The sequence below is a fragment of the Meles meles genome, chromosome 9 (genome assembly GCF_922984935.1).
Source record: "Meles meles chromosome 9, mMelMel3.1 paternal haplotype, whole genome shotgun sequence".
NCBI lineage: Eukaryota > Metazoa > Chordata > Mammalia > Carnivora > Mustelidae > Meles > Meles meles.
The window spans coordinates 2,080,323-2,105,633 of NC_060074.1; the positions used below are offsets into that span (position 1 = coordinate 2,080,323).

At 41.7% G+C, this 25,311-nt stretch overlaps 1 protein-coding gene across 1 annotated transcript in view; it reads right to left on the minus strand.

The window, feature by feature from the left end:
• Window positions 1–25,311, minus strand: part of COL5A2 (collagen type V alpha 2 chain) — a 138,410-nt gene that overhangs the window by 62,865 nt on the left and 50,234 nt on the right. The window contains exons 2-4 of the mRNA XM_046019102.1: window positions 6,238–6,462; window positions 4,755–4,768; window positions 423–455 (exon numbers count right to left, since the gene is read on the minus strand). Of these exons, the coding sequence (XP_045875058.1) occupies window positions 423–455; window positions 4,755–4,768; window positions 6,238–6,462 (272 nt within the window). The remainder of the gene's footprint in view (window positions 1–422; window positions 456–4,754; window positions 4,769–6,237; window positions 6,463–25,311) is intronic.

The following is a 25,311-nucleotide window of genomic DNA, read 5'->3' on the forward strand; positions in this document are numbered from 1 at the left end:
CTCTTAGGAAATCTTACAAAATATGTCAATCAGGAGACTGACAAGACATGTTTTCAGAAATGTGGACCATTAAATCCTGCCTTCTGCATGGATTACATGGCTATTCATGCTGTAAAAAACATGCATCTCAACCACCATTTCACATCCATATATAATGCGCTTAAATCGTAAACCCTGTTTACAGGGTTTGTAAAACCCTGATGTCCACCTTCAGTCATGGGACAATAAAAGTCAGGAATATTGTGATAAACAAACATTAAATATTGTATTAAAGAATCATCTCTTTTGGTTTGCTTGTCTTCTACTAAAACTTGGTTATAAAATAACTGATTTCCTTTTCTATAAGAGTATGCATGTAAGCACTGATATAAACTATACTATAAGTTTATCAAAGATACAAGGAAAAAAACACATATACTTACAACAGGCACCAATCCTGGTTCTCCTTTTTGTCCCTGTGAAGCAAAAAAATGTTCAATTATCAAAATATAATAGTTTGTTGAACACAATCATGTCTTACTAGAATATTCCATATAAACACTGGGAATTTCAATGTAGGAAATGTAAAAAATGGGCGCCTGGGTGACTCAGTCGGCTAAGGATCTGTGTTCCACTCAGGTCATGACCCTGAGGTCCTGGAATCGAGCCCCAAGTCTGGCTCCCTGGTCAGCAGGAGGTCTGCTTTCCCCCCTTTCTCTGCTCCTGCTCCTGCTCCTGCCCTCCCTCTCACTCGCACACTCTCTGTCTCAAATAAATAAATAAAATCTTTTTTTTAAATGTAAAGCAAAAAGGAAATGAGAAAAGAAACAGTATTTACAGTACTCAACATTATTGATGAATAAGAAAGACATTTGAAAAACACAAAAATATCAGTCCAGTGTTTGAAAAGCATAAAGTGATTTCACTTTAGTTTGTACGGTGAATAAACCTAATGTATCAACTAGATCAGGAGATACTTGTCCTGAAATCTACAAAGTCAAAGCACTATAGGAAAACTGCCCAAAGACTGAAAACTCAAAACAAAATCCAACATTTGGATATGTCTGACTACAGACACCTCGTTTTTAGTGACTACAGATGGCATTTCTAAACCCTTGCCACATTTTCTAAAACTCATGGAGGAATCTGAGAAATGACAAGATATGAATTTGCTTGTCCTCAGAAAGAAAGGAAGGAAGGGAGGGTAGGAAGGAAGGACAGAAGGACGGAGGGAAGGAAGGAAATAATAATATTGGTTAGTCAGTTCTCAATATCTGGTGAAAATCTAGAAAAAACATGAACTGAATAGGAAAATAAAACAGCACAGTAAACAACTCTAACGTAAAGGATGTAACACCAGGCAGTTTAATTGGCTTTTTGAGCAGATGCAGCAAATATAAGAGATGTACACGACATTCTTAGAACTTCAGATTCTTAAAAATTGTATTCTCATAGCATGAGTTCAGGTACATAGATCAAATACTATTGGATGAATTGCACCTTAAATTCCTCTATTTTACCATATATTTACTTGTATTGTTTATTCTGGAATTTGCCTTCCAACAGATGTTGGCCTCCCCAAGGTCATGATCAAATCTACTTTATATCCTCAGTCTGACACACAGAAATCCTCAATAAATTCTTGAATGTATTAATTTCCACTAACATAGTATGACATAATGCTTTTCACTGGGCCAATTCAGATTATGCATACCTTAAGGATTGTATCCAAAATGTAGAAAAAGTAATGAATTCTATTTTATTTAATTTCTCTTTTCATATATATTGCTCTTTTATCTGATTATAAAAATAATGTGGGTTAATGGAGAATTCTGAAAATAGAAGAAACTAAATATCATGCTCAACACTCAGGAGACAACCTCTTTCAACATTCTTGTATTCTCAGTTTTCCACCACGTACCTGAACTTGGTTCACCTCCTCAGGGCCTCAGCATTTGACTCTTTGATTACAGTTTCACTTTTACAATTAAAAATAACACCACAATGAGTATCTTTGTTCACAGACATCTGTGTAGTATCTCAAGCTGATATCTTATGATGATCTCTAGAAATTAAAGTTGTGGGTTAAAGATCATACAAATATTTCAGGTTCTTGATCTAGATCACCTAAACGTACTCCTGAAAGGTACAATTTAATTATATCCTTCCAGTTGTATCTCACATCTGACAATATTTTGTAAAGTTAAATTTAAAAATTATTTTATAATCCTCATAGTCTTAATAGTGGATTCGATGGCAGAATCATACCCTGACTACCCCTGCTGATTCTAACGCTCAGGTTAGAATTCAGCAGTGGGAAATGGCTCTCCAGAAGCAGGAGGGAGTACTACCTGAGTAAATTCAAGGTAGGACACAAGAGACTAAAAGACACTGAGAGAAGGACTAGAAGAAAGGGATCCCCAACTATGGGCAGCAAAATAGGGCAGGCTTACTTCTGCCTTTCCAAGTCTCCTAACTTCTACCTGGGGTCTTCCTATTTTTAACATAACCAGAAAGTAATAAAAATTAACCTCTTTAGAGCTGTAAGAGCTTTCCTTGAGATGTTTGAAAGAATTTGACTTGTTTAGAAAGGGTAGAGAAATCCGTGCCCAATATCTAAAGGACTTTATGAGAATAATGCTGAAAATAGTGTTCCTTTCTAGAGCAAATCTAGAAAAACAAGTCAAAAGCGAAGAGAAATTATTTCAGCCAAAGAGAGAAAAGTGGAATAGTTGCTAAGAATGGTTGGGGAATCTTCATTTCCAGAGACCAGCAATTAAAATGCAGCCCTCACTCTGCCTCTGTGTTGAGGAGAATGGAACTCACTGATATCTTCTCAGCTGAATTGTGAGGCTTCTGGTATCTTAATATGTTGTTCCACAATACTTGATATGGGATTAAGTGCTCCATTATTAGTCTCTGATAATACATTTTTCTAATGATTCAATCATGATTCTTATTTGGGAAATAAGCCACAAATGTAAGCATTAGATGCTTTTTTTTTTAAATATGGGCTTTGAATAAGTTAATTTACATGGAATGATCATTTGTCTAAGGTTTTGCTAAATTTTATTTTCATACCCACTGGGAAACTTAACATTCAAATACTCAGAACTGGGTGAGAATTATAGCTTCATTTTGCTTCTTGCCTGTTACTCACCACTTAATGCCCCATGGACATGCCTCCCCACTTTTACAGGATGGCGTTACCATGGAGACCGTCAGACTGTTTTTCCCACCATTGCATCATCTGTAACATTTGCCTCATCCAGGGATATGAAAAAGGCTCCGTTCTTATTTGTGAGTTACCATGAATGAATGATAAAATTAATATACGGAACAAGCGCAAAATGCATTCTTATTACACTGGCCTGCTCTGACAGTTCTGAAGGCGGCTGATGGTGCTCGACAGTCAAGATGACCGGCACATAACGAGGATGTAGCAAACCGGCAGCTGCTTGGGGTGGGTCCTCCCAGCCGCACTGTCTTCGGAAAATCTCAGATTTAATTTCAGATGTAAAGTAAATGTGAGCTGGTATTCGTAGACCTGCTCCTTTGGTGTATATTCAAACCTAAATGACCTCATTGATATTGATTCCAAATAAGACACTTTATTTCCCTTTTAATTAAAAAGTGCAAAAGTAACCAGGACCTCCCCTTGATAGTGTCACTTTCATGGACCACAAATGTATAGCATTGCTTTATCTGAGTATCTGATTCTCACCTTACTGAAGTTCCACCGTGTACAAAAGTACAGACAATTGAAAGTTGGTGGTGATCTGCCTAATATTTGCTGTGAAACTCGGGATCACTGCCCAATTCCATTCCTGATTCCTGAGTCCATCCCATCTGGACAAGACTGAAGCAAATACCACTGTTTTCAAATTAATTAGAAAACCAAGACCAATTTCAAGGGAATGGAACCCTCTCACTCAGGGGGATTATCCACATCCTGAAGACAAGGGGCTGAAGCGGCTCTACCTAGGGTCAAGGCTAAATTATACCGTTGTCCTCTTGAGTGTAAGGATTGTTTCTGGGATTAGATTTTAGGCTCCTTGAACTGGGGGAAGGGGAGAGAAGAAAAGGTGATGTGTGTTTGGTGACGTGTTCAATTACTTCTTTCAAGTGAATATTTACTTTTCCAACCAATAGAAGAGGGGCCACAGCCCTACGGTGGGTACGACATCCCCCCACTCTTCCTTCCTTCCTTCATCCATCCATCGTTCAATTAAGCCGTTGCTGAACTTCTGATATGTGTAAGGTATATGCTAAGCACAGTATTAAATGCACGTAATTTGTTGTTGTTGTTGTTGTTCTTCTTCTTCTTCTTTTTTTTTTTTTTAAGAGAGGGAGGTGGGGAGGGTCAAAGGGAGAGCGAGAATCTTAAGCAGGTTCCACACCCAGCATGGAGCCTGACAGGGGCTCCATCTCATGACCCTGAGGCCCCAACCTGAGCCTAAATTAAGAGTCAGTCACTTAACGGACTGAGCCACCAGGCATCTCAATAAATCCAAGTAATTCAAAGGTCAATGTGGTATAGTCTCCATCCCTAAGGGGTTTGTAGCCTTCTAGAAGAAACATCTATCAACAAAGATTAACAAAGTGAATAAAATAGAGGCAGCCGTAATCTACAAGCGAAGTATCTCATATTTTTATATTTGGTAATTTGTACTTTACAAAAGGCTTTCAAATGCCGTAAAGCACAGTCCCGAGTGGACAGTATTAGATTGAAGAAGATCCTTCACAAAAATGAAACTATGCAAAGCAAAACTTACCTTTCTTCCTCTACCTATAAAAAAAGAAGAAGAAATACATTAAACAATTGATTTAAGGAGAAACAGCTATTGAGAATCTCTTATTATTTTCAGTAATAGGTTTTTGGGGTGTCAGAATTTAACTTAAACAGGTTTCCCTACTACCAGTAGGCAGAACTCAAAAGTTGTTTTAGATCAATATTTCCATAACAGGCAAAGTAATACATCCCTTCGGAAAATGCTAACATTACTTAAATATTCCTCACACCATTCATATAGCATTTAAAATTCATTAAATGATAAAATTAACTATCAAAATAGTAGGCATAGGTGCTATTACTAGCTGTTTTTATTATTCATTTTGGAACAAAGTGGACTTTCCAAACCCAGCTATTTGCAGAAGGTCATATATTTTGCTGTTTTGGGTTTTTGGTTTTTTGCCACTATTGTCCCAACATACTATTAACTTGGCCCCACAGGTTTAATTTTACTTTGTTCCTGGAGCTTCTTCACAGATTTGCATCAGCTCTGGGCCGCCCTTCGGTGTCACATTTTTAATTCTTCCCATTACCTCTTTCCGACTACATTGCTAAAAACTGAGTTTAGGTATTTATTTAAGGCATATTGTTACTGTTGAATGATATCCAAGAGGAGGACGGATAAATTAGGGTCTAATATTTCATGAAAATATGGTTGACTATTTCATTATATTTGTTGTTATTTGCAATGGCATTTTGGGCAGGGGGAATAAAGTTTCAACACTGTCTCGATAATGATGCATGCAGCGCTAAAACATTCATGACCGCTGAAGCAAATGACCTAAGAGTTTAATATTACTCTTCCCTATTCATTAAAACATATAAATATGAACTTTTTTCTCTAACATGTGTCTTTGACACATGTATTCAAATACATAGTCTATATTAAACACAGACATTTGTGTACAAAAAAAGTTTTCAAAACCAGCCAATGATATCATTCTTTTCTTCAGGAAATCCATCTCCTCTTGTCTTTCTGAGCCATCAGTAAAAGCGTTCTGCACTTATGAGCTGATGTGACAGAAGGCGCTCTGGCATTAAATTAGATCAGAAATAATTATTCCATTCCCAAGAGCAAACTTGGCAGCAGAGAAGACAAATGTGTTTTCTGGAACTCCTCTGGGACATGAATGGATCTCACGGATACCGACAGCTATCTCGGACGCATCCGGCATGCACAGGGTAACAAATGACCATCTGAAGTGACCAGAAGAAATTCTCAAACCAGACATAACCACACAAAATCCAGCCCCAAATTCCCCTGGTTTTTAAGAAGACAGGAAATTATCCTCTCCCGCTCACGCCCGTTAGATAAGGGTGGGTGAGAAAAAACATTCACTCCAAACACCACGGACGGACGAGTGGCTTCGTTACTCTCTCGGTTGCTGAATTCTGAGAGCGAAAACCACCGGCTCGATGAGGATGAGTCACTGGGTCCCTTCTGGGCTGGCCTGAAGCATTCTTACCGAAATTGGTGTTGCCAGCTCCGGCTGTGTGTGGGCAGACGGGACAGCACTCTCCGGGGGGAGTTACAGGGTCGGCACATTCGAGTACCTCCTGGCACTGAATCTTGTCACAGAGAATGGCTCCGTTATCGCAGACACAGATCTGGCAAGGGGCAGGTTTCCAAATGTCTCTGTTTAAGTACATCTGACCATTCTGAGTGCAGGCTATTTCTTCACCGTATCCTTCTAGAATGAGAAGAAGATGCGGGGGGCGGGGAAGGAGATTAGTAACCTTCTGAAATTCTGGAATCTGGGAAATACTTAAGAAGTGAATCATCCTGTGGGTTCAAACAGTCCAGGGCTAGGCAGGGAGCTACAAGGAAGCGAAACACGGATGGACTCAGTCACGGTATTTACATACTAAGCAACCTGTAGTTCACGATAAAACGGTCGTGATACGTACATCCTCGAAGACAGGGGAGGGAAAGAAGTGATCCAAAGTAGATGGCAGGTAAAGTTTCCCAAAAGATTTCATTTGTGAAGGTTTAAATAACCCAAAACAGGAAGATCAGTAAGAAAACATTTTAAAAAATGTGAAAGGGTGAGGAGAAGAATAGTTCAAAAGGGAATATATCATTTCTGTGTTTGGTGAACCCTTACATGATTTTCAATCACTAGAAACTTTAGATTAGTAAATCTGGCAACAACAGAAGACAATATGTATTCTGACTCCATGAAGAAAAACTTCTAAAAAAAGTGTATGGGTCTTTAAAAATTAGCTTTAAACATAAGGTAGAAAAGGAAAAACAGTGTCTCGTTTCATGGGATATGTCTGTACACTCCAGGTGCTTACTAAGCCACGAAGGACAAGCAAAGCTCACATGGGCAACGCAGTCTTCGCATCAAAGGTAAATCAAGCAGAGCCATGACCGCAGCAATCCGGTCAGCCACCATGTAGTATCTGCCAAATACTTCTCTACGTCTAGATAAAAATGTAATGCAGATTTGGAAAATACATACACACATTTATACCTATAAAAATTCTGTTATACAACTATTATAAGATAAATATATTACTTCTTTGTAAGAAATAAAACTATAGTATTTTAAAACACAATACAGATCATATCATCCTTGTTTAGTTCCTACAGAATCCTCCAAACTACTTAAATTCTGAAGCCCCAACATCCCCCTTCCCAGTCTCCCTGCACGATCTCCCCTCCTCCATGCCAGACACACAGAGCTCGCTATTGTGGTTTGCTTGTCACCTGTCCCCACAATCCTGGCCACTCTACAAAAGCGAACCTGCTTTATCCAACCCGTTCACCCGGGCACCTCTTCCTTCATTCCGTTTTCTACACCAGCTAATTAACCAGTTTCTGAAATGTAAACAGGCAGGAAAAATCACTGCCCTCATTAAACTTATCACAAGTAGTACTGATTTACTTTTATTTGTTTATTCTCTTATCTCCTTCCCTTGCCAGTAAATTCCACAAAGATAAGGACTAGTTTTTCTTGTTCATCATGGCATTTCTAACGTTTGACTCCACACCTCGCAGGGAGCCAACACTCCAGAAAGAGTTGTTTAATGGATAGATAGGAACGTGCCAATGAGTCTAAATTCTGGTTCACTCACTTAGTTGCACTGGCATTAACTTTGTACAAAGCTAAAACTAAAATAAAAATTAAAAAGGCATTTGTGGTTGGTATATAAAAGCATTTACAATTTTTCTTTAGTTTTAATCGAAGTGTGGTTGACATACAATATTCTTTTTCAGGTGTACAACGTAGTGATTTGACAATCACATACATTACAAAATGCTCACCACAGTAAATGTGACCGTCTGTCACAACACAAAGTCTTACAGTAGAAAGAGCTTCTCATTTGCCAACGCACTCAGTGCCGAGCTACAGACAAAAATTTCAGTTGGGGGGAAAGACGTTGACCCAAATATGCATCCCCTAACTCTAGAAAAGCTTTTCTTGGGTAATAGTCTTCTCACTTCATGGAACGCTTTTGCTGCACGTGTCCAGCCCTTCGTCCCAGCTCTGCGGAACCAGGCGGCTGCCCTCCAACCCCGACGCCAGCTTCCGTGCCCGGCGCAGGAAGATGAGCAGGTCGCTCGGTGTCTAATCTGCTGCTTCTTCAGCAGAAGACGTTTATCACAAAACACACAGCTGATGCAAACAGGACTGACTCTGCGTATTTTAGGAATTTTAAGCCCGGGAGAAAACAGAACTCATGCCTTAACATGCTGTAATGCAGGACTGTCTTGAAGTACATTAAGAAACCTGCATCAAATAGCCGTGTTACTCTTAGATGAAAAATCACTTTAAGACAATGTAAATCCGTGATGAACATTTCTACAAACACACCCTGTACAGAAAAGGACTCACACCTATCGTCTACTGCAGAAGTGAGTGAGGCAAATACTTGAAGAGGAAATTTGTTCATTAAGTTTTATGACTGAGAAAGAAATATCCAGTCACAAACCCTAAACGCCATTGGCTGAAAAAGAGATTCACCGTAATTCAAGCAGCTTGCTTCTCCCTTCCCATACTCCGAGGGGCAAAGGTGTTTGACATATTTCCTGAGAGTTAGGTGGGTGCACAGTCCTGAGAGTGTGTCTGTTCTGTTTCCAAAACGTACATATTATCATTGTGAGGTAGACCTCAATAAACAATTAGGGATGTGGGAATACAGAATATGAAAAACAAACAAAACCAAGATGACGTGAAATAATGCTGTCAATTAAGTAACATTAAAATGTGTGAGAGACTCTTCTGGGGTGACTTATCCTGTTTTCTGTGGCTCCTTTGAGGTTGGAATAAAAAGACACATCCTCTCCTCTGTGTCAACTCAGAGAAGGTCACTTTCTTCCTGAAAGTTTAAGACAGCACGACCTCAACCCAGGGGCAAAGAAGTGAGCCACGGTAGGACTTTCTTTAAATGACAATGTTAAAAGTTAGTTATAGACCGTGAGTCATCACTGGTCCTTTTCCCCGGAGAATTTATAATTAAATTTAAGATGATGTGGAAAGTTAGTTGGAATGCTTTTAAATGGCAAGGAGATGAAAAACCACATTTACTCCAAACCCTGTCTTCTCCTCCCCCGCACAAGGATCCACACACATCACAGAGGGCACAACATCTCGGCGAACCCTCACTGTTCATGTCTGAATGAAAGACACGTACAAAGAAACACTGAGTAGAAAATACAGGGTGGCTTGCCTTCTCGGGTTTGTACATGGTAGTTGTGTGCCTGACGATTAGGCTGGCCCTGCTGTTTTCTCCATAGATGTTGACTTCAATGAGAAGAAAAGTAAAATAGAAAAAGCAAAATTGTAGACAATTTGCAGTGAAGTTGTCACGACACACTATTCTATAAATGACAATGACAGAAATGTTCCGGTGCCATTCTGAGAGATTCAATTCTGTCCTGATGCCTCTACACAAATCATAAAAATTGACCCAAGCTAACACGAACCTTGATTTAAGGCCTGGAACGTCAATAATGACTGGTTTTAAAGTACGTGGGTAAGCAATGTTTAAATAAAATCTGAAAGACACATTCCCAAACTGCAATATTGTGACGCTTGTAGCTTGCTATTTGTGTTTCTTACATTTTCTTAAAATTGAGGAGGGCTGGTAGAGGGCTGATAATGCCGCCACTATTTTGTGATCTTCTGTGCTGTTGCAACTTCCAAACATTTTGTCTCCCAAGCTGCAGGGGTCCTTTACCCTTACATGTTCCGACGCATCGAACCAGCCCACCGTGAAGTCGTCACCACAACCGTCCTAGCACCGATGTGTCAGAGATGACACGACCACACTGTGCTCCAGAGTAACCCGACTGTCCGGTTTCTCACGTATCTTCACAGACGTGTCTTCTCATAAAGCTTTTATGTGCTTTTAAATGCAGTCGTAAGAATTCAGTTTTAATCACTAGATGGCAGACCAAATCCACCATCTTATTATAACAGATAATTAGAAATTCTGTCCTCAGAACTGCTGCTCACCTCCCGGCCGTAGCCTGGGTCCACAGTCCTTTGTAGAATCCTGTTTGTACCAAAAAGCCTGCATGGAATGGCCATATTGAAACCACTGACTTCCCAGGAAAGATGTGATTCTCTTTGTGTAGTAAATTATTGGGTTTACTTTAAAACTTTGGAAAATACGTGAAGTAAAATTTCCTTAGCCTGTGCGGGTCACTCCCTGGACGTTAACGGAAGTTCTTCCCATAGAAATAATGTCAAGTCCTTACACGTCGCACACATTTTAGATCTTCTCTTCAGACCAGTGTCTGTTCAGGTCATTTTCCCCACTGGGCTGCAAGCTCCTGGGGAGCCAGAACTCTGACATCTGGGTAACCCTCTCCGCGGGGGTCAGTCACCGGCAGGCTGAGCGTATCTGCGGTGACCGAGCGCAGGAGGAGGGACTGGCCGTCGAGGGTCTTACCGCGGTGACCGAGCGCAGGAGGAGGGACTGGCCGTCGAGGGTCTTATCGCGGTGACCGTGGGCAGGAGGAGGGACTGGCCGTCGAGGGTCTTACCGCGGTGACCGTGGGCAGGAGGAGGGACTGGCCGTCGAGGGTCTTACCGCGGTGACCGTGGGCAGGAGGAGGGACTGGCCGTCGAGGGTCTTACCGCGGTGACCGTGGGCAGGAGGAGGGACTGGCCGTCGAGGGTCTTACCGCGGTGACCGAGCGCAGGAGGAGGGACTGGCCGTCGAGGGTCTTACCGCGGTGACCGTGGGCAGGAGGAGGGACTGGCCGTCGAGGGTCTTACCGCGGTGACCGTGGGCAGGAGGAGGGACTGGCCGTCGAGGGTCTTACCGCGGTGACCGAGCGCAGGAGGAGGGACTGGCCGTCGAGGGTCTTACCGCGGTGACCGTGGGCAGGAGGAGGGACAGGCCGTCGAGGGTCTTACCGCGGTGACCGAGGGCAGGAGGAGGGACAGGCCGTCGAGGGTCTTACCGCGGTGACCGAGCACAGGAGGAGGGACTGGCCGTCGAGGTGCCGACTTAGAAGCACACGGAGCTGACCTGCCTCCTGCCCTGCACCTGTCGGAGAGGGTGTGAACTCGGGACTCCTGTGTGGGACGGAAGGAAACAGGTCGCTGGACGGTTCCTGCCAAGTGTGTGGGCTCCGGGCCGGGGGAAGAGCGCGTCCGTCGCGGCGGCTCGTTGGGCCCCGATCTTCGGAGACGCTGCGGCGGCCCGGCCCGGGCTGGGCCTCGACCCCGGCAGGGCTCCAGAGTCTGCGCGGACACGACCCCAAGTTTCTCCGTTTCCAGCTTCTTCTTGAGTCGTCCGGGTCTCTCGTCTGTAAGGCCGCGCCCCTGCCGCCGCCCCGATGCGCAGAGCGGCCTGGGGCGCCCGGGTCGCAGCCGCAGGGCCACGCACGTGCCCGCCCGGTCAGTCTCCGCTCGGGCTGCAGCCGCTCCCGCGGACTCCCCTCCCCCGCCGCTCTGGGCGTCCGCCTCGAACGGGACCAAGAGGTCAGCGTGTTCGACGCTGGGAGGGACCTGCAGGGCTCGGACCCGCGCCTTCCCCCGGCCGCAAGTCTGGAGACGGTAAGGGGTGAACCCGGGGCTACGGGTCGGCGTCCCGTGGCTGAGTCCGCGATGGGCTTCCCTGTCCGAATCCAGGACGGCCCCGCGCGGGCACCTCTGTCCCCCTCGTCGCGCCGGCTGCGCAGGAAGACGCAAGGACGCCTGGCGCGGAGCTGAGTTTCCAGATTACGAAGGAGAATCCTATTTTGCATTCTAAAGCAACACAGTAACAGTTTTGGAAACAATGACCTCAGCATCCGGGCAAGGAAGCAGAAGACAGGCCCCACACAGCCCCCGGGAAGTCCAAGCAGAAGGAAAGAGACGCGGTCCGCAGCGGCGGGGTTTCTGCCGTGGCTCCAGCGAGCTCGTCTCCATCGCATGGGCGAAGGCTTCTCGGTTAAGTAAAACGGCCGTTTCCACTTGAGTTAAAATGGAAAAAATGAAAAGGAAGATTTCTCACGTTAGGGACTACTTAAGTTTCTTTCCATGGATCGGGAAATCTAAATGATTGTGGCCAAAATGTTCAACAAAAACTGCACATAAGCACGCGCAGCGCTCACGGACAGTTTCGTCTGGAAAGCCGACTAGCAGTCTGCTAATGCCTTTGCCGTAGACTCTTGCCTTCAGAAACATGGCTCAAGCTATGAAAAGCTGTAAACGCACCACGAAGAAAGTTCAGCCCGCCTTATGCTGAATACATTAGGAATTTCAGTAGGAATTTCTATGCAAACCCGAGTGCTTTTCCCAAATGCTAATCCTCAGTGCACGAGGTCAGTACCATCTGGGCTATGCCAACGCGCGCCTACCTAAATGCGTGAACAGGTTTGAATTGTTTTGAATGAAGTCGGTCTGTTTCATCTCTCCCCAGAACGATTCTGCTTGAAATAAAGAGGAGAACCAAAAATCCGCCTAGCTATTTTTCTGGCAAATGGGTGGTATCATGCTTTTCCTATGGTGTGATGATACAGGAAGCAAGCAGCAAGTTCTGAGCCACCGAGAGTACTTGCTTTCCAGATTTCCATCAATTCCTTCAAGTCTTACCTCAACTGTCACCTTCCCCACACAGTCACTTCTAGCCACCTTGCGAGCACTTTGGAGCTCAGCACACAGACGCACACTCATGTCATTCTCAGTCCACCAGTACGTGCTCTTTTTTCCTTTAATATAGTACTTTTCCCTTTGAAGCCTACTATATTATGATATTTATGTTTGTTGTTTGTCTCCCCATGATAGATTAATAGCTTTACGGGGACAGATGCAGTTGATTTTGGCTTGTCCACTGATATACCCCAACATCTTATAATAGCGTCAGGATCATAGTTGATACTCAGTAAGTATTTGATGAATTAATTTGGTGAATATTCAATTATAAGAATACCAGGGAGAGATCTAGACCATATTGGATATAAAACTATTTTATTTGATTTTGCATTTATTATATAATTTTTTAAAAGCCTCATTTTTCACTACTGTTTAAATGTGGGCCATACGTATAGGGATTTAAAATACTGGACACTGTGGGAATATCATGTATTAATGTTATTTACTTCAGGTATTTTGTCCTGAAAAGAACATATACTTTTATTCATTTTTAAAACAAAAAAGTTATTTTTATGTATGAAGAGAATATTCAGTATGGGATATGCAGATCTGAGTGAAGGACGGTAGCTGTGCTTGGAGTGAGCACAACATAAGGTATCCAGTTGTTACAATGTAACATTATGTGTGCACTATATTCAAAAACAAAAGATGGGCATACAATTTAATACTTTATATGATGAAACATTTTTAGAATGATTTCAACTCTGTATCTTATGATTTCTTTGCCACTAAGTTTAGATTTCTTTTCTTATATTCCCTGACACAAAAGAAGATTTAGGCCTCTAGAGAAAATCCAGACATCATAGTCAAGTTTATTTCTTCTAATTTACTCTTTATTGACTTATTTTTTACTCACTGCCATTACCCTGACCAAACTGAAATTTCTTTTATAATCAATGAAACATTCCACAGTTCTCAATGGCTCTTTGATTCCATTCATTTCACTATCAAGAATTCTAAAATACCCTGAAGTCTGGAAAGAGGACCTAAAGTGGTTGCCCCTACTGTACTCTTCCCCTGGGAGTTCACTTCCGGAGGAAGGGCCCTACTGCTGTCATCCGGAAGGCACAGTTTCTAATTTTCTCCACATGGGTCTCTTTAGGAACTTGAACTAATACCCATCATTTCCACTTTTGTCCTGATCTACCTAGATTTTATTGATGTCTATTTTGTGGCTATTACAAAATTAGAAGGTGATTTCACCAAAGAACAGTAATGAAAATGGGTTTTACCCTTCTTTCTGGCATTCCTTACTCAAATCAGTTCTGAGGTAGGTAACAGATTATTTAAAATAAGACTAAAACCACTGTTTCAGAATCTGAATCCATCTCCTCATGCTCAGCTTCCCTTCTAGAATACACATCCACGGTCGTATACTGGTCATCTTATTTGTTGCAGTTCTAAGATCGAGCCCTACAATGCACTGAATCCCATTGCCAGACAAATGCCATGGTGATATTCAGGAGGAGAAAGAGAAGCTGTGCCTTTATGGAAAAGTTATATTAATACTTTCTATATGCACAGGAGAACTATTCGTTGGGAAATTTCTGTGTTTGTAGAGGGAACAATAGACAAGAAAAGCAAAAAGCAAAGAGAGAAGGAACAGGAAGAGGAAGAAGAGGAGGAGAAAGCAGAGAGAGAGGGGAAGGAGGCTGACACCAATCAAGACAATAATTTTTTTTTTCCTACATACTTTTATTATACTGAGAAGGAAGATTTGCAAGTTTCTTTAGCAAAACACAGAATTCAACTAGGGATAGCTTCTTATCCTATGATTGGATAAGGAAAATACAAAAAAAAAAAAAATGGAATCCAAGATTTTGACCTGTAAATCTATGTGCTTTTGAGAAGTTATTTCCTTTAATAAGTAAATGAATGGAGACCAAATTAAAACACCCTTTTGTAGAGGTAACATGAACATGACAAGCTTTATTAAATTTCAAAAGCTTAAATTATTTACAATTATTCAAAATTATTCCTTGGATTTGTTTAAACTCTGAATTTTATCACTATTGTTTAGTTCTGAAAACATTCTGACTATGTTAATTTCTGAAAACATTGTGACTATGACTGTATGTAAAAGGAAAGAACCCTCACTATTTTCTTAAAATACCTATAGGAGAATTCAGAGTTCTCAAAAACTTCCAATTATTCATTCAATCCTAAATAGTGAAGGAATACTTATTTTGTGCTAATAGTGGCTAGCAGGTGTTGAAATCAGAGAAGGATGTTAGACATTTGCTAACCTGGTATGTAAAATTTAGGTTGGACAAAAAGACAGAGTAACTAGGTTGTTTACTATAATACATGAAAAACAAGCCTCAGTGTCTCTGTTTATTACTGTATCAGAAAAAACAAAATAGGAGCCTTTACTTTTAGCTGAAATGAAATATTCTAAGATATCACAAATAAGTTTGCCTTAAACTGTTGCTAAAAGTTAATCTAAATAAATTAGTCAATCTGGCAAATGGAATGGAGGCATTATTTAATCCATTTAGTCAATATTTACTTACACAGTGAATTTCTGAATACTTGTCTAAAACAAGAGTTCACCCCGGATCATGAAATGAGACATTTGGGATCCAGTTTCCTTGCCAAAAACAATCAAAATATGCAAAAACTGCTAAAGGTACTGAAATATTCTTGTGGGACAAAATAAGTTTGCATATACGTGTATTCCAATGTACGTTCTGGAAAATTGCATACACATTGAAATTTTATAAACTCAACTCTGGAAACCTTCCTCTGTATTTTGAAAGGTCTTTGCCTAATGCTATTTATCTTAATCAACTAGAATTAATTCTTGGGAACATCAACCCGAGCATTTTCTAGTTTCTAAAACAAAAACAATCTTCAGTCATAGGGGGGAGAAAGTCGTATTTATAAAAGCAGACTTCAAGTAGCTAGGAATAAAGAGAACATAGAATTCCAAATGACACTGAATTATCTTAGGAGCAGATAGATCACCTATTTGACTGTCCTTCAGTGTCCTATATGGTAATAGAGTGTATTGCAAACTGTAGGACATTCTGAATGCATACCAGTGGGAGAGCAGAAACCCACAAATGCACACCATACAGCTCTTGTGTCAAGGCCATAGTTACAAGATCCCCTGTGTGGGCTTCAGCTTTCCTTCTGTGTTTTAGTCTTCCAACACCTTTGGCATTAAGAATGCTTTCCAATGAGGGCAACTGGGTGGCTCAGTCGGTTAAGCCTCTGCCTTCAGCTCAGGTCATGTTCCTGGGGTCCTGCCACATAGGGAGCTCCCTGCTCAGTGGGGAGCCTGTTTCTCCCTCTGCCCCTCCCCCTGCTCTGCTCATGCTTTCTCTCCCTCTCTATCTCTTTCAAATAAATAAATAAATATCTTTTAAAAAATAATGCTTTCAAATGATAAAGTAAATGCATTTGCTCTTGAAGCAAATACCAAAATAACAGAATGAACAGATTTTGATAATATTGTCTATTCAACAAGTAGGTATTATCTGTTACTTTGACAAATGATGGGAGGACAGAGATAATTTAATGAATTCCTTCCTCCCTCACCCCCCACTTAAGGAGCTCACTCGCTCTGTGAGGGAACCAGTCCAGAAATAGACTGTTAGAACACATTCTTCAAGTATACAGAGGCAAAGCCAGGCTGGATAGAAATACTTAGGAGGGACACTTCATGTAGGCTGGAGGTAAGGAAAATCAAGGGTTCTGTGATTCCAGTTCTGTTATTTCTTTATTTCCTTTCTTTAATTGAATACATTTTTAGTTTTTCTTCTTTCTTTTCCGTTTTTTCTTTTTTCTTTTTCTTTGAGTGAGAAAACTGTGATCCAAAGTGGTTTCTTCCAATAACTCACTTCCAAGTTGTATAATATTGTCACTCCTGGCTCATAGCTGGTCATTGGCAATGGACTCCTGCTCTCCGCCAAAGGGCCAGGATGAATCTGAAGGAGCACAGGCACTTCTGAAGGAGCACAGGCACTTCCTCTCACTCATTACTTCCTTTTTTTCCCCCTTCTCTTCTCTTGCCTGAGAGTAAAACAACAGTACTCCTGTTTCCAAACCTCCTAGAGGCTCTCTAGGTAGGTGCCTCGGAAAGGAGTGAGGAGCAGCTCCTCGGCGGGCCGTAGAGCCAACCAGCCGAGCAGAGGCCAGGAGCTGGCCCATGCGCATGGGAGGAACCAGTCGCCCCGATGACTAAGTCTGGCAGTGTTGGGATGAAGCATAAATGAATTTTTCCAGGTCTGATTCCACGACCATTTGGAAATTTGGCAAAGCCAAATTTATTACCACTTTTCAAATTTAGTACAGAATTCTGGATTTTAGGGCCTTGGCATTTTAGGAAGTCAAACGTAGTTGCATTGTATAACACCTACTTTGAAAGACCCTGAGTTTCATCCATGGATGCAAGTTTGTAATTCAGAACATAGTACAAAATAAGGCACCAAATACCTGAGTTAGAAGTTCATTTATTTTATTCCTAGCCATCGATTTATAGCCATTTTCTCAGATTCCCTAAGGTAGCAAGTCCTTTGTGTAGATACTAGGTGTGAAGAATACTATACAAGAGGTTTGAGAAGATGGGATCACTGTGACATATCGCGGAAGGGATGAACAGAACTGGGTTCTCAAGTAGGTCTTGAAAAATGGAAGACATTTGAGATGAGTTGAGCAGTCAGGAAGACTGCTTGAGAAGGGAGAAGAAACCACATTAAAAAAAAAAAAGGCATGGAGAGGAGGGCAAACATGTCATATCAGAAGGGGATGGTTCCATTTACAGGAGAAAAGAGTGTTGTGCATTCTGGGAAGAAGAATAGCTCTGCCTCTCAAAAGGACTTGCACTGTTGCTCCTTTCCCGCATGTCCTGTGGCAGCTCTGCAGGTCACCTCCTCCTGACAAAGCACCAGCAACCGTCTTCATTCAACCTACTTGTTTGTTGACATGTAAACACTGCGGGGTTGTGCATTTATTGAGGAAAAGCAACATTGAATTTATCTTTATATCATTACTGCAGAATAGTGCCCAATGCACAGACAATGTCCAATAAACGCTTGTTGAGCAAATGAGTGAATAAAGAGAAGAGAGCATGAGTCCGTCTCAGGAACGTTGCTCCGACAACGTGGCCGAAAATGGGCTTCGCAGGAAGACTGAAGGCTGCTGGTTAAAAATGCTACACTGCGGTGGAGAAGTAGTTATTCCAGGAATGAAGAAAGTGGGGCAAATCCATGAGACACCAGATATAAAATATGCAAGGTTTGATTAACTACAGGTGGGACAAGGTATTAGAACAATTTTAAAAATGACTTTCAAGGCTCAGGAATGAACAGAGGAAGTAACATCTACCAGACATGCTTAGGAGCTGAATTATGTGCCCTAAAAAGAAATGTTGACCTTATTTAGAAATAAGTCCTTTGAAGATGTAATTACTTAAGATGAGGTCATACCCGAGTACAGTGGGCCCTTAATCCTACATGACTGGTGTCCTAAGAAGAAGAAAAGAGAGGACGCAGAGAGACAGAGACCCCCGTGTCGGAGGCAGAGGTTGAAGCACGGCTGCAAACCAAGGCCGGCAGAGCACGGCCGCAAGCCTGAGGCGCTGGGAAGAGGCAGGGCGGCTTCTCCCGCCACAGGGATCGGAGGGAATGTGGTCGGGTCAGTGCTCTGATGCGGAGCTTCGGGTCGTCCGAATTGAAACAGTGCACTTCTGTCGGGGCAAGCCTCCCAGCTCGTCACACCTCGGTATACAGCAGCCTCGAAAACCCAGACATCTACAGGACGGGAGACTGGTATAGACCTTGAGTAAAATAAAAGTCTGGAAAGATAAAGTTGGTTGGAAAAGTTCTAATCCCTAGTTAAGGCATTTTCGGACGAACATTGAGGAGGAAGAACCCAGCATGAATACTAAGAGCTACGGTTTACTGTGTTACAAGGGGAACGCTCTGTCTTCGGGAAGCTCCATACCAACTCCTTACAGCCACTCCGACGACCGAGGCTCGCGTCGGTCCTCACAGAGTTGGGCGTGGCAGAGCCCGGACTGGAAAAGCACACACGCAGTTACCACAGTCTAAGTCAGGCGGCCGGCCGGCGGCTTTACCGAAAGGATGAAGGGAGGACAAACTTGTACGAATGCAACTTAAGTGTGTTCTCGAAGGGCAGATTTTGAGTAAGGGGCAGGGATAAGCTGACAGTCGCCTGAAGAAGGAGGGGCAGGAGGGTCTGGATTCACTTGAAAGGAAGGAAAAAAAGAGTAAAGCGTGGTTTACCTTAGAGATAAGGAAGGAGAGATTACCACAGTATCTCAAAGACTGAATTTGTTACCCAGGAGAAGCCGGTGAAACACACGAAGAATGTGAACGAGGTGCTTTCTTCCTAGTCAGCTCCCGACTCTGAAGCCAGTATTTAATTTCCTGACGTTATGCCTGTGTAGCCACCACATGTTACCTCCTAATATCCTGTGAAATTTCCCCTGCTTTCCTGAGGCTCCACAGGATACTGACGGGGGAAGAGTATCTCCATGACACGAATAAGCCTTCGGGCATCCTGATGAGCACGGATGGTGACTGACTGCCTGAGTCCGTTTTCGGTGGGTTTATAGGACACAGGAAATGAAATTTTCCTCTAGGAAATTCAACTTTCACCATATAAATACCGCTAACAATAAAGAACATACTTTATTCTATCTACTTCATTTAAACTGAAGAGGTGACGCTGAGAAAGCCACTGGGGAAAACCCAGTAAAATTCAACACTGAAAAAGACAATTTAAAGCAAACCAATAACCAACTGCTTTTTAAATTGCTCCTTATTCAGGTTTCCATTTCCTTTCACTTTTCCCCAAAATCTACATTAGGCTTTACAAAAGTTCTTAACTGTTTTCTTTCTTCTTCCTTTTTTTTTTTTTTAAATTTAATCGTGTGTTAAGAGCTTTGAAAAGAGAAACCTCCCTCCAAGGACCAAGGTACAATTTCAATTTTCTCCTGCTTAGTAATGATCAGTTCAGTCACAATTAATTTGACTGGCAATAATGATGAGAGATAAAAGCAAATAATGGAATAAAAGTGAGAGCTAATTTTGTTAAAAAGAGGGGATCTAATAAAAAAATTTAAACCTGATCCATTTGCGTATTGATTTAAGGGGAGATAACTGGGAGAAACTGGAAATTCTTATGAGGTTAATGGTGTAGCGGTGATTAACTCAATGTAACTGTATTAGTTAAACACCAAGTATAAAGGTCGATGGGATTTCTTGAGAACTCAGCTGGACTCTTCATGACCGGAGCACATCACCGAATGAGACAAGGTGGGGTAGATACAAAAGGGCACTTAAACTTTCCCTCCAGCAACAGATCTCTCTGGAGTCGTAGAGGTTCCACGGTGGAGGAGTAAGGCCGTGCAGGGCAGATGCATCGCTGCACAGAAGAGAATTTAGAAGCGTTATTTCATGCCCATAGACAGTTACCAGTTCTCTGGGAGTTAGCAGGTCTAGGAACAGACAAACCGTTCTCTATATCCAGACCAAACTGCCGCACAGCAGAATTCATACACGCATCGTTATTCTACCATCCATTAGATCACGGGCCCTTGGGCGCTGGATTCTTGTAGCTCTCTATCAGTGAGGAGAGAGTTTACCAAGGACTTATGGGAATATGAAATACACAGCAACAACCCCGTCCAGCCAAGACTCGATGCTACTTTATGCTAGCCCACGAACGACGAATTGCAAGCGGCCATTACTGAGGGCACTGAAGATGTCAGAAATTTAAAAGTTTATTTTTATATAGGAATTAGAGTACACTTAAAATGACTTGGATTAATTTATCTTATTCATTCAGTTTGTCCTTCTTAATAGTTTAAAACTGTAGTTTACACTTAACAGTTTACATTATGTAGATAATTTAAAATTTAATAAAAAAGCCAGTGTAACAATAAGATAGCAAAGTGTCTGTTATCTATCAGTCCGTTTATGTGGATCTTTGTAATGGTAATATTTTGTGTGATGGAAAGAGACTATGGCAAATTTCTCTCAGTTATCATTGCTAACACTAAATTAATATTTATTTTTAATATTAATACTTAAGTATTTTACGGCCGAAAGGAAGTACCTTCCCAATATTGAAAAAATTATAAAATTTTATTTCTTTTCATGTTGCTAAACAAGAGTCAGTTTCAAGAAAAATGATTTGGCACTTAGAGCACATTAAGCAGAAAATTCTGCAGAATTTCTTAAGAGGAAAGAGGAAATCAGCTGTTTGGCAATTATACTAAAGATCAGAAAGTCCTAAAACTCAGGAGGAATAACATGTTTTTAGTAAAGTGTGCACAAACAAAATAATGTAAATCAAATCTAATTTCTCCCGTTAAACGGCATCGTTTAATAAAATGACATACATGAAACCCGGTGTGCTCTGCAGGGGACTTGAGAGGTCTTGGCCAGGTCAAGGAATGATTCAGAATCTCCAAAAAACATCCACAGAAATACTCCAAGGAACACTAAAGCCATGAGCAGAGACAATAGGATCTTTATCCAACAAATACTGAGCAGGAACTATACCATTTCTCCACCAGGTACCAGAGCTGAACAGAGGAAAGGACGTTCACATTCAAATTTGAAAGCATTCAGACCCCAAGTAGCTATAGCCCCAGGAGGCGTCAACAGTCAGATGATCCAGCAATTAATGTACAGAACGTAAGGACCCATAGGAGTAAGCACGGGATGCCACCAGAGCAGCCCAAACCCTGTTGCAGGCATTTCGTAGGAGGAGCAGGTTGGTCTTTCTGGTAAGGGTTGTGTCAGCTGAACAGACAGGAAGAAGCAGGACTCACCCAGGAGCCCCATGGAATCACTGTGGTGAGAAGGAAGAAAGGGGGAGAGGAGAAAGCAGCAGAAAGAGATCCCGCGGTGGGTAAAGGCCCAGAGCTGGAAGAGTTGGCAGCGTGGGGGGCTGGAGCTCCATGTTCTGCTGCATTTCAGCACCTCATACGTGGGCCCCACCCTCAGGGCGAGTGCCCTCTTCTTACTTAATCAAGAGAGCAAGGGACCGGGAAGAGAGGGCGAGTTTGCCCCCTAACGCCCAAGCCTTTCAGACGTATTTTGACTCAAGCTAGTCATTGGGAGTCCCTGAAAGGCAAAGTGACGTGGGGGCAGTGGACTTTAAGGGGTCCGGGAAACCTGAGCTTTTTGTTTGATTTTGCTTTTTTAACCCTGGCACTGAAAATGACTTGTTATATAACATTTAGCAAATGACAACTTACTTGGTCCTCAAATTGTTTCATCTAAAAACAGGAGTCATACACTTCCCCCAACAAGGTTCTGAGAATCAGGCAGATGTGAAAGCGCTCTGAAAAAAATCAGTGTGACTTAAACACAGCCATTATCATGCGGCTAGATTTTCCCAGACTCCTCTTATCTGTGTCAACCCCATTTACACGTACATCAAAAGCAAACTCGTGCTCACTTCTCTGCCCAGTATGGGGACGCATCAGCACTGGCTTAGGGTGAAGGAGGAGAGAGAAATCATGCTTTTCCTAATCCTGGCAGAAATCCATGTGTGGGGCTGTGAAGACAGCGGAGGAACCCTGTTTCTCCCTCAAAACACCCCAAGCTGAAGTTACTCAACTGTCAGGCTTTGGGTCTGTCCATAGAAATAATATCACAACACAGGACTGTGCTCAGATTCCAAGAAGAGCAGTGATAACACACAGAGAAGAGGGGAAAGGCGATTTCTGTAGGGCAAGAGGGATTTTTTTGAGTTGGCATACGATATTAGGCAAAGCCAACGTAGTAATCAGTATGGCTTGTTAATGCCACAATACCTGAGCCCCTGCCCACAGCAATGCACCTGTGTCTAATAAAATCCACAGCTGGAAAGCTTTTCGAACTAATTAATTATATGGTAACCTTGACAAGAGGCTGTCACAGATTATTTTGTGATTTCAGCCACTATGACCAATACCTTAAAAGATAAGTTTTTTTAAAGTAGGCGTCATTGAGCCTGCAAGGTAGGAAGGCAAAACCCCAGACCATCTTTCACAGCCTTTTAAAGCTTCAGGTTTTTTTATGCCTGTATTTTATGATCTTTCATTCAAAGATTTCACCCCAAATAAAAACTGTATGTGTTTTGGGATTTTAAATGCCACGTATCCCTCAAATTGAAGAGTTTTGTTTTAAATCCTTTTTAATTTTTCATTTAACTTTCTTTAGTTTATTTTAGATTTCAGCCTTGATTCTGTTTTAAGCTCCTGCTTCTCAAATCCGGCTTTGCAACAGAATCACTCAAAGAAATTCTCTTAAAAAAAAAAAAAATCACCTCCTAGACCCTATGTCTTGTGATTCTGATTTTGTTTTGCAGCTGGAAATCTGTATGTTTTAAAGGCTCCTCCGGCATTTTGATGCCAGTTTGGGGTATAATTACTTTAGTCACTACAGCAAGCCCTTCCAGTGTGCACTACTTCCTTTAAATGGACGAAACTATAGGAGAAATGTTTGTTGTTTCTTAGAAAGATCATGACTATTTGGAGACTTTCAACTTCCTTATGTCCACTTGTTAGAGAAGAATATATTTTCTGTTCCTTCCTTAAAACAACCCAGAAGAAAGCTAATTGGCATTCCCCTCTCCGTAGGAAAACTACCACTAAAAATGATCACAAACAGAAATCTCAATAATCATCTCTTACTTAAGGTGTGAGAAGTCTTAAATTAAAATCGCTGTAAGCAGTATGACTCTGGGTAGCTCAGAAATCCATCTCCCTGGAAAAGTATCCAAGTTTGATCAGTGCAGTGAGATTCTGGTGTGAATATCAGAAGTTACAAAGCTCCCCCAGAATCCATGTGGGCCTTTATGGTCCACAAGTGGGTAGAATCGCTGGGTAGAAGTCACAGACCAAAAAAAGAAATCTCAAGAAAAACATTTCACAGGGCGAATTTAACAAGAAAAAACAACAACTACCTTATAGAAAACAGATGGCTTGCGTTACTACAGCTGGAAGGCAGCTCGCTGTGGCTTCAGTTTGTTTTCTGTGCTTTCACGAGTTGGCAGGGAAAATCCCTTACATTTTACCAAAAGGGGCCCAGCCCATAAATAATTCACTAGAGAAATAAAAAAATCCATACTTTAAATATGAAATATGTAAAATGGTTGAAGAACGACCTTTTTATTTTGAGAGATGATTTTGAGACATTCCTTAAATATCCAAGAATGAATAGAAAATAATGCGGACCAAATAATAGTTTATACATCAAATGCTTTTGTTTTCATTTTTAAAACCCTGTTCTTTATTTTACATGTAAAAACGACTAGATGATGTCTACTTTCATCAATCACCTACTTAATCGAAAAATGGGCAAATTATTATATGTGGTCCAGGAAATTATCTTCAAGTCAGGAATCAAAGAGTGACCCAACTGTATTGTGTGCATCCACTTGGACTTCATACATGCTGAAATCCGAAGGGAGTGGTTGGATTTTAACGCAGCCACCCGTTATGAGCGACATGACGGAAGACGGCTGCTGGGAGGGTTAGAGTGATACCAAGTTCATGGCCTCCCGCGCATGAGTACTTAAGCTGTTTCAACTTGTGGTCTTCCAATGGTCCTGTCTACAGCAGTTATGAACTTTATGACCATAAGTGACCCCGAAACAAAGAGAGATTCCTTTAAAGAAATGAATAGTTCACTGAAGTAAGATGTCTGTGTTGTGATATTCTAGAGATTGTGTTGGCCACAGAACTAAAATACTTTCCTCCTTATAGTCCTTCAGTTCAACTGGATAAAAGTGCCCTTTCTGCCTTGTCTGTGCTGGACACTTCTCTGGACACTGGTGATGGCGTCACGGGCAACACGTTCCTAAATACGCTTATTTCTGAAATGAACTGTCTCACCTGATTCTGCACGAGAGTTTTCCTTCCTCTAGTAATTCATAGAAAGATGGCAATATTCTGTAGGTAGAATATGTGTGTGTGTGTGTACTTTTGGACAATTTACCCCCAAATCCTATTAATCACAGAGAAATTGTGAGAGGGGAATCTATTTAAGAAAAAAAAAAAGCTTGACTTTTCACTTGAACGAGATTAAATTCTGATTTAGAGTTTCTTTAAAGTTTCCTCATGTATTTGACAATAATTTATTGGAGTGCTCAATTGCAAAAGGGGGCTGATTTCAAAAAAAAAAAATGACCAGATTCATCCTTAATCTTTGTTCCACGACCTCCTAGACTAAATCCTCCTCTCTGCCTTGGCTTCCCTTCACCTCTAGTCGGGATATGAGACACGGGGGGTGTGAACCAAAAGGAAAGGAAGGAGATAAAATCCGAGGGTTGCTACCATATTTAAGGAGCCACTTTGGCTCTGAGATCTTACACGTGTCTATCACCTCTTCTGCAGGGGATGAGTGTCCATTTCATTTTACAGATGAATAAATATTCAGAGGATAAACCAGTCTACAATCCCACCTTTGGCCA